At 48.8% G+C, this 15,448-nt stretch overlaps 1 protein-coding gene across 1 annotated transcript in view; it reads right to left on the bottom strand.

The window, feature by feature from the left end:
• LOC140065866 (uncharacterized) overlaps positions 1 to 15,448 on the bottom strand; it is a 111,522-nt gene that overhangs the window by 69,334 nt on the left and 26,740 nt on the right. The window contains exons 11-12 of the mRNA XM_072113426.1: positions 1,501 to 1,638; positions 235 to 382 (exon numbers count right to left, since the gene is read on the bottom strand). Of these exons, the coding sequence (XP_071969527.1) occupies positions 235 to 382; positions 1,501 to 1,638 (286 nt within the window). The remainder of the gene's footprint in view (positions 1 to 234; positions 383 to 1,500; positions 1,639 to 15,448) is intronic.

A 15,448-nucleotide genomic window follows, 5' to 3' on the forward strand; every position in this document is an offset into this window, starting at 1 on the left:
GTTGTAATCAATAAATGATTTGTTTCAGTAACAAGAATAGTTACAATATTGTGGTTAGAATATGACGTGACACCGGATTCCGGATGATGAGATACTCAGAGATGTGTCACTTGGATCTGGTGTCATAGATGAGGTGACGGCTGACAGTAAATCTTTGTGTGGGAGTCATGTATTAGAAAGGAACATTTTCCTGTCGTAAAATGATTTATCTGGTAAAGAACAGGTTGGACTCACTTTGTGAGACGTTTATTGGTTTATCCACTTTGAAAAACCAGCGTCCGGTAAAGTTGACGTTACTGGTGGAGCCAATATTGATCATGGCCGATGTCATGGAGCCGGGGATTGTGTAGTAGCTGCTGCCGTCAGCATTGTTATACCCAGCCTGAAAAAATTATAGACTTTTATTACACAGAGAAATATGATAATTTAGTAGCCAACATTAAAGCTGTAACTCAAAACAAACACTGAAAAATGGTCATAAAAATATTTCTTTGCCTTTGCTGCTGCATCTGTGCATTAGATTTCAAGCCTCCAGAAATGTTTTGTGTAACTGCTGATTTGCGCTTTCACTGTAAGTTTTCTATGTTCTTCATGTTAGGTCCTTGTATGAATATCGCTTGTATGGTCATATGGGTTGGACAGTTTTTTACCTTGGGCTTCACGGGATATGAGAATAACAAACATATAGTCACCTTTGTGGCCTCTGGACTAAAGCAAGGAGGAGCCTGCATATTGCATATGTGCTACCAGTCAGATATAACTTAGTGCCCCCCTCCCAGAATATTCTAAGTATTATAGTGTTGTGTCACCTCTGGGCAAGAAAAAATGATTATCATTTGCAGCCAAATAACCTTTAGTTGACCCTTGTATTGCTGTTTCTGGTACGCTGCTATTCAGATAGAGCGCAGAGGTCACTTCTAGTGTGGGGCGAACCTAAACGGCAAAGTTCATCCGGCTTCATCCCAGCCCCCCCCCCCCAATGAACGCCCACAATTCTGGCCTAGATCGCAGATGGTAACTCTTTAAATGCTGCTGGGGCATGGAGAGCCACCATTTTCGGGAGGATCACCACTGATGATCTGTGCTACCGGCATGTTGCTCCTAGTGAGTGCTTCTCGGCAGCCTGGTAACTTTTCCAGAGGCATTTAAACAGGTGACACCCATGATTGGTGCCAGCACTGTTCCCGGGTATTGCTGGTTGGGGTTGCAAATCTGATCCCAAAAAGGATATTTCAATTCGGATGATCACTAGCTGATCACTAGCCACTACATGGAAAGGGAGGGATTTAAGAACCAGCAAGCAGGCCACGTGCACATTCAACTTTTTCAACTTTTATCTTCCAGAAGCCAATAGTTTAGAAGCCCCCAGTTGCTTATAGTTAAAGAAGAGCCAGTATTCAATACGTGCGGCAGATAAGTCCTCTTATAGGCAGGTCTGATACAGTATATAAATGTACCTCAAAGAGAGAAACAAACAACAATGATTTCCTATAATATTACCAGTGCTGCATTTCCACCAACTCCTGTATAACTGTCGCCCCCATCGTCTGTGCCGCTCGTCCACTGGATGTCCGCATAGTTATATAGTGTATAAGTAGAATTTCCATCAGTGATCAGCACAGCCTGAAATGTATTCACCTAAAATAGAGAAATTGTTTGAAAAAATAAACAATAACTGGATGTCATGTTTTATGATACAAATAATCTGTGTCCGTTCTGACTTTATCGTCATCCTCTCTCCATAAAATATGGCAGAAGATGCGCTGCTATATTTTTACTCCTGGATTCTTAATTGATTTCCCCCTTTACTGTGTTTTGGGATCCAGGCAGTTAGACTAGCCTTGATTTACAGAAGCCTCCTCCACTTGCATTCCTTCCCTACTGGTCTGGATATCAGGGAACCACCTTCTCTGTGTCTCTGTTTTCCCTCTAGCAGTTGATAAATATGCTTTATCTAACAAAAAAATGCTAAATTCTGTTAGCTGCGTAGTTATACTGTTCTTTTTAGTTCATTCTCATGCTAAGTGCCTTAGTTTAGTTCTTTATCATAATTAACATCCGTGCATCTGCAGTAAATGTTTGAAGTCATTTGGTGCAGTTAATCTTTTCCCCCATACGAAACAATTTCCAATAAACAGATGTATTGTCACGGGTGGACCCGCGACCCACATCGCGGGTCGCGGGCTCACCCGTGCCTCTCGCTCCCCGCAGGCGCCACGCCAGCGCATCTCAACTCTCCCCGCTCCCGAGTCCCGGCCTCGCTCCGTGCGCGCGCGGTCCCGTGCCTCTGGGCGCGCACGCGACTCTTCTAGGAAATTTAAAGGGCCAGTGCGCCATTAATTGGCGCTGGCCAAATTGTCCAATTCTATTTAAGCCTGCCTCTTCCTGCAAGCCCTGCCGGATCTTTGTGCCTTGCTCCCTAGAGAAAGCTGTTTTGATGCCGTGTGCTGTTCTTGAGATTTCCCGTTGTGACCCCTGCTCCGTTTCTGACTACGCTCCTGTGCCGCCTGTCCTGACCTGTTGCTACGACTCTGACTACGAACCTGTGCTGCCCGTCCTGACCTCCTGCCTGACCCCGACTACGAGATTGCCTGCCGATTCTGTACCCCGACCTTGGCTGCCACTGCGGACAAGTCACGCCTGCGGAACGACCTGGTGGTACCACGCCGCAGCAAGTCCAACCCGCTTTGCGGCGGGCTCTGGTGAAAACCGGGTGCCACTTAGACTCCGGTCCCAGGTAGTGGCTTGTGCCATCGTCCGCAGTGGTTCAGAGGATCCACAACCTCTAAGCCTGACAGCAAGATCCGGCCATGGATCCCGCCGAGGTTCCGTCTCCTAGCAAGCCTGACCTCGCTACTATTGTGATCCACCAATCCCGGCAGATTGCTGCGCAGCGTGACCAGCTGGAGCAGGTCACTGCCATGTTGCAGCAACTATTGGCCAACCAACAACCGCAACAGGTCCCGGAAGCTGCTCAAGCGATTTCTACAGCTCCGACTCCTCTCCCTGCTGTTGAACCCAGGATGCGCTTGTCCATGCCCAGCAAATATGATGGTGATCCTAAGATGTGCAGAAGTTTTTTAACTCAGTGTTCCCTGCATATTGAACTTATGCCGACCCAGTTTTTTTCGGAACGATCAAAGGTGGCGTTTTTAATCAGCCTACTCTCTGGGAAAGCCCTGGCCTGGGCTACACCCCTGTGGGACAGAAGCGACCCGGTTACGGCTTCTCTCTCAGCCTTCGTGTCCGAATTTAGGGCCGTGTTTGAGGAACCAGCTCGGGTCTCCTCCGCTGAGTCTGCCTTATTGAACTTGCGCCAGGGGAATTCCTCCGTGGGAGAGTATGCGGTCCAGTTCCGTACTTTGGCGTCAGAACTTGCCTGGAATGACGCCGCCTTGTCTGCCGCTTTCAAGAAGGGTCTCGCCTCTCATGTGAAGGACGCCCTGGCCGCTCGTGATCTTCCGTCTACTCTGTCTGGTCTCATCACCTTGGCCACTCGGATAGACGTGCGATTTAGAGAGCGTGCAGAGGAATCTCGCTTCGAGCAACCTCAAGTCCGTCCTCGACGCCTTCCCCGCCTGGCCCCGGTCTTCCAAAGACCACTCCAACCTCAGGACTTACCATCCGCAGAGGAGCCTATGGAGGTGGACAGAGCTAGACTCTCCTCCCAGGAACGCATCAGAAGGCGCCAGGGTAACCTTTGTCTTTATTGTGCTAGTCCGGAGCACTTCATCGGGTCCTGTCCCATCCGTCCTCAGCGTCCGGGAAACGCCAGCACCTAGGGTTCTTGGGAGAAGCGTCCCTAGGTGTCTGCCAAGCTTCTCCACGTCTGTTGATTCCGGTGCTTCTCAGCGTTGGCGCCAGTCCCCAGATCCAAGTCTCTGCATTCCTGGACTCCGGCTCTGCGGGGAATTTCGTGGATGCCGCTCTGATCTCCCGGCATCACATCCCAGTGGTTCGCCTTGAGAAGCCGTTGGTCATCTCATCCGTAAGTGGCCAGATCCTCTCTGACCCGGTCTTGTACCGCACCAAGCCTCTGTCCTTGCAAGTCGGAGTGTTACACAAGGAGAGACTGTCCTTTTACGTGCTACCTCGCTCCACGTCCTCTATCCTGTTGGGTCTTCCGTGGCTGCAGCTCCATGCTCCTGTTCTCAATTGGATGACAGGGGAGATTCTTCATTGGGGTCCTGAGTGCCGGTCCCGCTGTATGGGAGCTTCCCTGCCTGTACCTGTATTGGCCTCCTCTCTGTCTAAGAAGCCTTTGGAGGGTTTACCCGCGTGCTACCAGGACTTCTCTGACGTCTTCTCTAAAAAGCAGGCTGAGACTTTGCCACCGCATCGACCCTACGATTGCCCTATTGAGTTATTGCCGGGCACTTCTCCTCCCAGAGGTCGAGTGTATCCACTCTCCGTTCCTGAAACCACAGCCATGTCTGAGTATATCCAGGAGAACTTGCAAAGAGGTTTCATACGGAAGTACTCCTCTCCTGCGTGTGCAGGATTCTTCTTCGTTACTAAGAAGGACGGCTCCCTGCGTCCTTGTATTGATTATCGTGGACTTAATAAGATCACGGTTAAAAACCGCTACCCTCTGCCACTGATCACTGAACTGTTTGATCACCTGCGCGGTTCGAAGATTTTCTCTAAGTTGGATCTTCGCGGGGCCTACAACCTTATTCGTATCCGCAAGGGCGACGAATGGAAGACAGCATTCAACACCCGAGATGGTCACTTCGAATACCTTGTGATGCCTTTTGGATTATGCAATGCTCCAGCTGTCTTCCAGGAGTTTGTCAATGACATCTTCAGGGACCTTCTGTATACGTGTGTAGTGGTCTACCTGGATGATATCTTGGTGTTCTCTCCAGATCTCAAGACTCATCAATCTCACGTACAGCAAGTCCTAGGCCGCCTTCGAGCCAATTGTCTCTACGCTAAGCTCGAGAAATGTCTCTTCCATCAACGGAGTCTACCTTTTCTTGGTTACATCATCTCCGACAGGGGTCTCCAGATGGATCCTACCAAGCTGTCTGCCATTCTTCAGTGGCCTCGTCCAGAGGGTCTTCGCGCCATTCAGAGATTCCTGGGCTTCGCAAACTACTACCGTCAGTTCATTCCTCATTTCTCTACCCTTGTTGCCCCCATCGTGGCACTAACCAGGAAGGGCGCTAATCCACGCCTTTGGCCTCCAACGGCTGAAGAGGCCTTTGCAAGGTTAAAGTCCGCCTTTGCTAAAGCTCCGATCCTTTCTAGACCTGATACTGAGAAGCCTTTTATCTTGGAGGTGGACGCATCTTCTGTCGGTGCAGGGGCTGTGCTTACCCAGAAAGGACCCAGGGGGCGAACTCTTACGTGCGGTTTCTTTTCTAAAACCTTTTCTCCTGCAGAGAAGAACTACTCAATTGGTGACAAGGAACTTTTGGCAATCAAACTTGCCTTGGAAGAATGGCGTTATCTTTTGGAGGGTGCTCACTATCCAGTCTGTGTTTATACGGATCATAAGAACCTTTCGTACCTCCAGACTGCCCAACGTCTTAATCCCAGACAAGCCCGTTGGTCACTATTCTTCTCCCGCTTCAATTTGATGATTCACTTCCGGCCAGCAGAGAAGAATATCAAGGCAGACGCCCTTTCCCGTGCCTCAGATGTTGTTGGAGAAGAGCCGGTTCCTCAGTACATCATCTCTCCGGAACAGTTGGTTGCAGCCGCTCCTGTGGATCTTCGGCAGCTTCCCCCTGGCAAGACGTATGTCCGACCTGCTCTGCGGAAGAGGATTTTGTTTTGGGGACATTCTTCCCGCCTGGCTGGGCACCCTGGGGTGCAACGCTCCGTGGCCCTCATCTCCCGCTACTACTGGTGGCCTGACTTGGTCAAAGATGTTCGGGACTTTGTGGGATCCTGCACCTCCTGTGCTCGAAATAAGCCTTCTCGTCTAAAACCAGCTGGTCTCTTGCTTCCGTTGCCGATACCCAGTCGCCCGTGGTCTCACGTGGCTATGGACTTTGTCACGGATCTTCCATCTTCTTCGGGCAATACTGTCATCTGGGTGGTAACAGATCGGTTTTCGAAGATGTCTCATTTTGTTCCTCTTCCAGGTCTACCGTCTGCTCCACGTCTTGCCAGTCTCTTCTTCCAACATATATTCCGGCTACATGGGCTTCCTCTGCACATTGTCTCTGATCGTGGAGTTCAATTTGTCTCCCGTTTCTGGCGCTCACTCTGTGGCCAATTGCAGGTGAAGTTGGACTTTTCTTCAGCCTACCACCCTCAGTCCAATGGTCAAGTGGAGAGAGTCAACCAGAGTCTGGGCTGCTATTTGCGTCATTTTGTCTCTGCCCGTCAGGACGACTGGTCCACTTTGTTGCCCTGGGCAGAGTTCTCCTACAACTCTCTGGATTCTGAGTCTGCTGGTGCTGCTCCATTCTTTGTTGTCTATGGAAGAATTCCACGCCCTCCACTCCCTCTCTCAGTTCCCTCGGATGTTCCCGCGGTGGAAGAATTGGTGCAAGACCTCAGCTCCGTATGGAGACAGACTCGTCTATCTCTACTTCGGGCATCTGCTCGCACTAAAATCCAGGCCGACAAGAAACGCAGATCTCCTCCCGTCTTCTCTCCTGGGGACAAGGTCTGGTTATCTTCCAAATACATCCGGCTGAAGATACCTGGTTACAAGCTCGGTCCTCGTTTCTTGGGTCCTTTCGAGGTCCTGACCCGTATCAATCCTGTATCCTACAAGTTGCGCCTTCCTCCCACCATGCGCATCCCGAACTCCTTCCATGTCTCCCTGCTCAAGCCTGTCATCCTGAACCGCTTCTCCCGGCAAGTACCTCCTCCTTCCCCTGTGGCTGACTCCACCGACACCTATGAGGTAAAAGACATCCTCGATATGAAGACTGTAAGGGGGAAGCGGTTCTTCTTAGTCGACTGGAAGGGGTTCGGTCCAGAAGAAAGGTCTTGGGAGCCGGAGGACAATATTCTGGACCGTGATCTTCTGCAGAGATTTCTTCAACCAAAGAAGAGAGGGAGGCCGAAGGGGGGGGGTACTGTCACGGGTGGACCCGCGACCCACATCGCGGGTCGCGGGCTCACCTGTGCCTCTCGCTCCCCGCAGGCGCCACGCCAGCGCATCTCACCTCTCCCCGCTCCCGAGTCCCGGCCTCGCTCCGTGCGCGCGCGGTCCCGTGCCTCTGGGCGCGCGCGCGACTCTTCTAGGAAATTTAAAGGGCCAGTGCGCGATTAATTGGCGCTGGCCAAATTGTCCAATTCTATTTAAGCCTGCCTCTTCCTGCAAGCCCTGCCGGATCTTTGTGCCTTGCGCCCTAGAGAAAGCTGTTTTGATGCCGTGTGCTGTTCTTGAGATTTCCCGTTGTGACCCCTGCTCCGTTTCTGACTACGCTCCTGTGCCGCCTGTCCTGACCTGTTGCTACGACTCTGACTACGAACCTGTGCTGCCCGTCCTGACCTCCTGCCTGACCCCGACTACGAGATTGCCTGCCGATTCTGTACCCCGACCTTGGCTGCCACTGCGGACAAGTCACGCCTGCGGAACGACCTGGTGGTACCACGCCGCAGCAAGTCCAACCCGCTTTGCGGCGGGCTCTGGTGAAAACCGGGTGCCACTTAGACTCCGGTCCCAGGTAGTGGCTTGTGCCATCGTCCGCAGTGGTTCAGAGGATCCACAACCTCTAAGCCTGACATGTATTGTTAGCACACAACGCAGGTATTACAATTAAGAGATGGGAGAATTTGTTAAAATTCGTGGTTTGGTCTTCAAACAATGCTGTGTTTTAGTATGACATGCACATGACTTCACTCTTCACTTCCATGGGCACTTACAGAGGCCAACTTGACCAAACAAGGTAACGTCTGTGCCAGCTCGAAAGGACTGAGCTGAGGGCCAAGATCCCACTATAACATCAAAGAGTGCACTCTTTTTACACTGACATCAGATGATTCCATAGATTACAACAGAACCTGTTCTGTTAAACGTGAATACATGTAGAATGTATCTGCATGACGTCACTGATCATTTTGCCCTTCTTTTCATCCATCAGTGCCTGTTATCAATCGGTCAATAATCCATCATCAGTATTGCTAAAGCCAAAAAGAAACAGGAGTTGATCCAAAACAGAGGTGACTAGTAAACGGGATACTTGCATGTCCTCTGTGTTCTGTATCCACTCCTGCTTTTGGCTATCAATCCTGAGGCTTTTCATTCCTCCTGACAGATGAAATGAAGGGGAAAACCAAACATAGTGGAAACGTGATAGAGCAATGGAGAGTGAAAACAGCATTATGAAAATCACAGGGAGACAATGGTCAGTTGGCAGCAGCATGAGTAGGCCGCAGAGTGGAACAATGAAAAATTATGGAGGTTGTGGAAACATGATAGGCCACAGAGTGAAGTTGATTCGGAGCTTGCCGGGATTCACTAAGGTCGTGCGCTTGATGTCCACCAGGTGTCGCTGCTGCTGTGCTGAAGTCCGCTGGAGTTCACTTTCTTCGTCCCGGTGTATGTGAGTGCTATTCTTGCGACACAATTTTTTAAAAAATTCTGTGGTTTTTCCGAATCCGTCGGGTTTTCTGAGGGCCACGCCCCGATTTCTGTCACGTGAAAGATGGTGCCGATGTGCCACAATCCAATCGCGTGCACCAAAATCCTGGGGCAATTCGGCGCAAATCGGAAATATTTGGGAAACCCAACGAAAATGCGCGATTTCGACCCTTAGTAAATGAGCCCCATCGTGACACAATGATGAAGTTGAATGAATGAATTCGAAGTTGAAATTTATTGACTAGTCTGTTTGGATTGTGATTTGGTTATTGATATTCCCGCTGTTGCTGACTCGGATTGTATACCTTGCCTTATTGTGTTTGTTTGTCTGTATTGTTACGTGTTTACACCTTATCCAGGGAGGGAACGTCACCCAGTTATTGGCCTCCGTTTTGGGGGAACCCAATAAGTAGGTAGGGACAGATTGGGGGTCTCAGTGTCTGGGCTCACTGTCCTTGTTTGTGTCCTGCCATTACATTTTGACCAGCCCAAAATAATATCATTGGGCCAGTATTATAAAGGCAATTAGCAACCAGATACATGGCTTAGTTCAGATGGTACAGAACCTTGCTGAGCAGGTTCAGTTGCAGGAACAGCGCCCCCCTGCTACCTCAGGTTTGTCAGTGTGTGAACCTAAAGTCAAGCTGCCTGATCTCTTTAGTGGTGATAGGAAGCTTTATTTCTCCTTCAGGGAGAGTTGTAATTTGTATTTTTATCTTAGGCCCCAGTCTTCAGGAAATGAAGTTCAAAAGGTGGGCATCATCATTTCACTCCTGCGAGGTAGCTCCCAAGAGTGGGCATTCTCGTTAGCCTCTGATGCACCTGAATTGACCTCTGTGGATCTTTTCTTTTCAGCCTTAGGATCTCTATATGAGGAACCAGACAAATCCAGTTATTCTGAGGAACAGTTGACTGCCTTACGTCAGGGTAAACGTGCAGTGGAGGACTATTGATCTGGAGGGGGTCATCCCAACGGGTTGGGATGTTCGTGCTCTTAGGTACTAATTCAGATTGGGCCAGTCTGATGCCCTTAAAGATCTGCTAGTGGGACATCCCGAACCTAACACTCTAGAACAGGCAATGTCTCTGGCAGTCAGAGTAGACAGGCGCTTTAGGGAACGTAAGAGTGAGCGTGTGTGTCTACTTTCCATGTTCCTACCTCTCTGCCTTCTTTCTCTGTCAATCTTTCTAAAGAATCATAGGGGAATGCAGATGAACCCATGCAAGTTGGCGCCATCTCTCCCCGTGTTCGCAAGGAACACCGTAAAAAGAATTTGCTCTGTTTCTACTGTGGGAACTCCGGTCACCTGATAAAGACGTGCCCTGTAAGACCAACGCTGGAAAACTCCAGCGGATAGGGGGCCTTCAGGAAGGTCGCTTAGGTGCACAGGTATTTCCCGAATCAGTCTCAAAAATTTTGTTACCTATAACCCTCTCAGTCAATGAGAGATCTGTTTCTGGCAAAGCCTTTGTGGATTCAGGGGCTGCAGCAAATTTAAATTAATTTAAATTTTGTTATGGCCCTCGGTGTTGATTTGATAAAACTAGATGCTCCATTCCAGCGTACTGGTGCTTATTCCTCTCCGCTAAAGGAGGGTAAGATTGACTCTTAAATTTCTCAAATTTCCTTGCAGGTTGGCTCCATTCACACTGAGTTGTTGCAATTTTTTGTGTTCAAAAATTTATCTGCTGATATCATCTTGGGTCTTCCTTGGTTAGCTCTACACAACCCAGTCTTTGACTGGACCTCTGGTGAATTGACAAAGTGGGGTCAGAAGTGTTCCTCTCATTGTTGTGCCCTGCTTGTCACTGAAATTCAGTCTGAAGATGCCATTCTGCCAGAGTACATTTCAGACTTTTCTGATGTTTTTGATAAAGGTTCTGCTGAGTCATTACCCCCACATAGGCCTTATGATTGTGGAATTGATATCCTGCCCGGGGTCAAGTACCCCAAAGATAGGATATTCAGTTTATATCCCCCAGAGCGTGAGGCCATCCAAGAGTACATCCGGAACAGCTTACAAAAGGGACATATCCGCCCGTCTAACTCTCCTATGGGGGCAGGATTCTTCTTTGTCGGAAAGAAGGACGGTGGTCTCAGACCTTGCATTGACTATCGTGAACTTAATAACCTTACTGTAAAGAATCAATACCCGCTCCCATTGATCCCTGACTTATTCAATCAGATAGTGGGTGCCCATCCAAGATTGATTTGCGTGGGGCCTATAATCTGATTCAAATCAGGGAAGGAGATAAATGGAAGACGGCGTTTAATACCCCAGAGGGACATTTTGAGTACCTAGTTATGCCTTTTGGGTTGTGTAATGCCCCTGCTATCTTTCAACAATTTGTAAATGATATCTTTCATGATCTCCTGGGTCAATATGTTGTGGTTTATTTAGATGATATTTTGATCTTCTCTCCAGATTGGGCCACTCATGTACAACATGTCAGAAATGTATCGTCTAGACCTCGCCAGAATCAGTTGTTCGCTAAATTGTCTAAGTGTTTGTTTGGAGTCCAAAAATATCATTGCTGGGTTATATTATCACTCCTGAGTCTTTTTGTATGAATCCCGCCAAGGTCACGGCTATTGAAAATTGGGAATAGCCCATAAGCTTGAAATCCCTACAATGTTTTTTGGGTTTTGCTAATTACTATACACAATTTATTAAACATTTTTCTGTTTTGGCCAAGCCGTTAACAGATCTCACTAGGAAAGATGCTGAGTTAGCATTCATGCAATTAAAAAAAAGTTTCATGAATGCTCCTGTTTTGATCCTGCCTGATTTGATTCGACCTTTTATTGTAGAGGTTGAGGCATCTGAGTTTGGGGTTGGGGCCGTTTTGTCTCAGGGTCCTGAATCCCTTACTAATCTTTGTCCTGTAGCATTTTTCTCAAGGAAGTTCTCCCCTACTGAGCGCAACTATGATGTTGGTAATCGTGAACTCCTGGCCATAAAATGGGTGTTTGAGGAGTGGAGGCACTTCCTTGAGGGGCTAGACACTAAATTACAGATATAACAGACTACAAAAATTTGGTATATTTAGTTAGTGCTAAAAGGTTAATCCTAGACAGGCTTATTGGGCTTTGTTTTTCACTTGTTTGGACTTTATTATAACATATCGTCCTGGGTCTAAACTAAGGCTGATGCTTTATCTCGTAGTTTCTCCAGCAACACCCCTGAGACAGTTCTACAAAAGATCCTGTCGCCCGGTGTTGTAATTTCTGTCATTGACCAGGATTTAGCCGCTGTCATTGCTAATGCCCAGGATTCTGCTCCTGATAATGTACCTGTACCTGCACGCGACAGAAATCGGGGGCGTGGCCATACGAAAACCCGACGGATTCGGAAAAAACGCCACATTTTAAAAAAGTGTCGCTTGACAAGCGCTTACCTGCACCCAAGATAGGATGGTGAACTCCGATGCAATCCAACGGACTTCAGTGCAGCAGCGACACCTGGTGGACGTTGGAGGAACTGCCTTAGTGAATCGCCGGAAGACCTGAATCAGCCACAGAGAACGCGCCGCTGGAACACGAATGGACCGGCTAAGTCAATCTACCCCATTGAGTTTGATCGAGGTGTTCAGTTTGTATCCAAATTCTGGAGGGAGTTCTGTGGTCGTCTGGGTGTCTCTCTGTCCTTCTCTTCCGCCTTCCATCTGGAGACCAATGGCCAAACTGAGAGATTAAATCAGACTCTGGAGCAATTTCTAAGGTGTTATGTCTCTGACTCTCAGGAGAAATGGAAACAATTCCTTCCCCTTGCAGAGTTTGCCCTAAACAATAGGGTAAATTCCTCCACCAAAGTTTTGCCGTTTTATTGTAATTATGGGTTTAATCCTAGGTACTCGTCATGTAGAGAGAGATTGAATTTGTTAATCTATCCGCTGAAAGTACATTCCAAAGGCTAAGCTTAGTCTGGGCTCGGGCTCTTTCGAACCCGGTTAAAGCCCAAGATACCCAACAACGTCAGGCTAACAAAAAACGGTCACCTGGTCCTGAGTATGTCTTGGGGGAACGTGTGTGGTTGTCAACCAAAAACCTACGTCTTAGAGTGCCATCATGGAAATTTGCTCCCCGCTATGTGGGTCCATATTCTATTACCGAAGTGATAAATCCAGTGGCATTCAGACTACAGTTACGCCGTACCCTCCATATCCATAATGTCTTTCATAAATCTCTACTGAAGAAGTACGTCCTCCCTGTCCTGCCTAGATCTGAGCCACCGGCTCCCATTGTCATTCAGGGAGAACTGGAGTTTGAAGTTGAGAAAATTCTTGACTCTCGCAGAGTTCAGAACTCTGTCCAGTATCTTGTACATTGGAAGGGCTGAGGATCCTTACATGGGTTGCTAGCAGAGATTTTCATGCCCCGCGCCTCCTCAGGCAATAAAATCAGCGAAACCCCTCCAAACCTTATGGTCCTAATGAGGGTCCAGTGGCCCCTCGTAAAAGGGGGGGTACTGTGACGTCTGCGCCTGCTGTCTCCTCTAATCATGCTGGTAGGCAGGGCCGGATTAAGGTTGGTGGGAGCCCCTGGGCGCAAAACCTGGTGGGGGCCCCCCTACAGAATATAGCCCATTTATCATCCATAGAATAGGTAGGGTCCCCCCTTAGTCAGTAATCCATGTAAGACAGGTTTCCCCCTTAGGCATCATGCACAAAAATGCAAATGCAAATACAGCCCCACAGTTATAATTACAGCCACCAAGTTATATATACAGCCCCCAATTTATTTATACAGATCCCCAGTTATACATACACATCCCCCATATGTATATACAGCTCCCCAGTAATATACAGCAGCCCCCCATGAATATAAAGTCCCCCATCTATACATACACCCCCCGATTATATCCAGCATCCCCCATGAATATACAGCCCCCCAATAGTATACAGCAGCCCCCTAAGAATATACAGCCCCAGTTATACCTACAGCCCCCAGTAATATACAGCAGCCCCCCATAAATATAGAGCCCCCGAGTTATAAATAAACCCCCAATAATATACAGCAGCCCCCCAGTTATACATACAGCCCCCATCAATATACAGTAGCCTCCCATCAATATACAGCATCCCCCCATGAATAAACAGCCCCCAGTTATAAATACACCCCCCCCAATAATATACAGCAGTCTCCTATGAAAAAACATTAGTCACCCATGACTATACAGCAGCCCACCAATAATAAACAGCAATACCTCCATGAATAGCCCCCCATTCACATGAATGTATACCAGTTATACATACAGCGCCCCCGGGTGTGTATACAGCCCCACATAATTCATAACAAGTCCCCAGTAAAATAATAAATCTGTACTCACCTCCCATTCCCACGATGCGCGACGGCCTCCTGCTCCTCTTTCGGGATGCCGCCAGTACATTTGTGTCTATGGCAGCCACCATAAAACACAGCGCACAGGATATCTGCATCCTCCGGCAGGTGGAGCGGAGTGTGACGTTACACTCCGCGTCGCCGGCACAGCGAAGCCGACATCCCATGCGCTGTGTTTTATGGCCGCTGCCATAGACACAAATGTACTGGCAGCCGCCGCACCACTAGGGCGGCGCGGCAAGCTGGATAATGAGCGATTGCGGGCACATAGTGTGCGATTGCAGGCAATGTGACCGCCCGAATCGCCACACTTGGTGGGGGCCCATTTTAGGGGGCGAAGTGGTGGGGGCCCCGGGGCGCGCGCCTCGTGCGCCCCCCCCTTTAATCCGGCTCTGCTGGTAGGATTAGGAGACACTCAGTGTTTTATCATCCTGCAGTCTGAACTAGGTTCTATGGCTGTCTGACCTGATGTCTGCTACTCCCCTCACTGATTCTGTCTTGCAAGGGTTAACACTGTGGATCTGTAACTCCTTGCTCATTCCACCTGTGGCAGGACTGAGTTCCCTATAAGTGTCCAGTTTAGCTTTGACTCCTTGCTGGTCAAACTTCTATCTTGCTGTGTTCTCTAGCTCTCTTGTATTTCTGATTTCTGGTTTCTGAATTCTTGCCTGTTTATTGACTAGTCTATTTGGATTGTGATTTGGTTATTGTTCTTCCCCGCTGACTCGGATTGTTTACCTCGCCTTATTGTGTTTGTTTGTCTGTATTGTTATGTGTTCACACCTTACCCATGGCAGGAATGTCGCCCAGTTATTGGCCTCCGTTTAGGGGGGACCCAATAAGTAATTAGGGGCAGATTGGGGGTCTCAGTGTCATGGCTGACTGTCCTTGTTTGTGTCCTGCCATTACAGTGGCACAATCATATACTGTAGAGGTGGCGTCAGAAGCAGCAGGAGCAGGATCCCACATAGTGGCACAATGATATAGTGTGGAGGTGGCAGCAGCAGGAGCCCACAGAGTGGCACAATGATATATTGTAGAGCTGGCGGATGATTCCAGTCCCTGGTAAATATGGAAGGAGGCAGATGGAGCAACTGACAGCAGACGTAAGGCATCAGGCGGGTGGCAGCATCAGAATAGTGGATGAGGCAGGTACTGATAACCCAGACTCATTTCTCAACATTTGGGGGAGCCATCATGGATGATCTAATCTGATGCATTAGGTATTGGTGTGTTGAAATCCTGGCCAATCAAAGCCTGATTCATCTTGAAAAAGTAAGTCTCTCCACATTACGGGTGGACAAGCGGGTTCTGCTTGGGGAAACGATGGCCACGCCGCACTGAACACCCGCTTTGATGCCACACTACTGGCCGGGCAGGAAAGCTTCTCTACTGCAAACTCCACAAGTTGCAGGCCAGTAGTCCATGGGATCCTCTACCTGAGGTGGTAAAGTGCTGTCTAAGTAGGCCACCACAGCAGGGTCTGCTCCATGTCCTGCTGCTGCTGCTGGTGGCGGCTACCCTCCTCACTAGGCAGGTGTAGGAATTTGCTC

This window comes from Engystomops pustulosus, chromosome 6 (assembly GCF_040894005.1).
Source record: "Engystomops pustulosus chromosome 6, aEngPut4.maternal, whole genome shotgun sequence".
In the NCBI taxonomy this organism is placed as follows: Eukaryota; Metazoa; Chordata; class Amphibia; order Anura; family Leptodactylidae; genus Engystomops; species Engystomops pustulosus.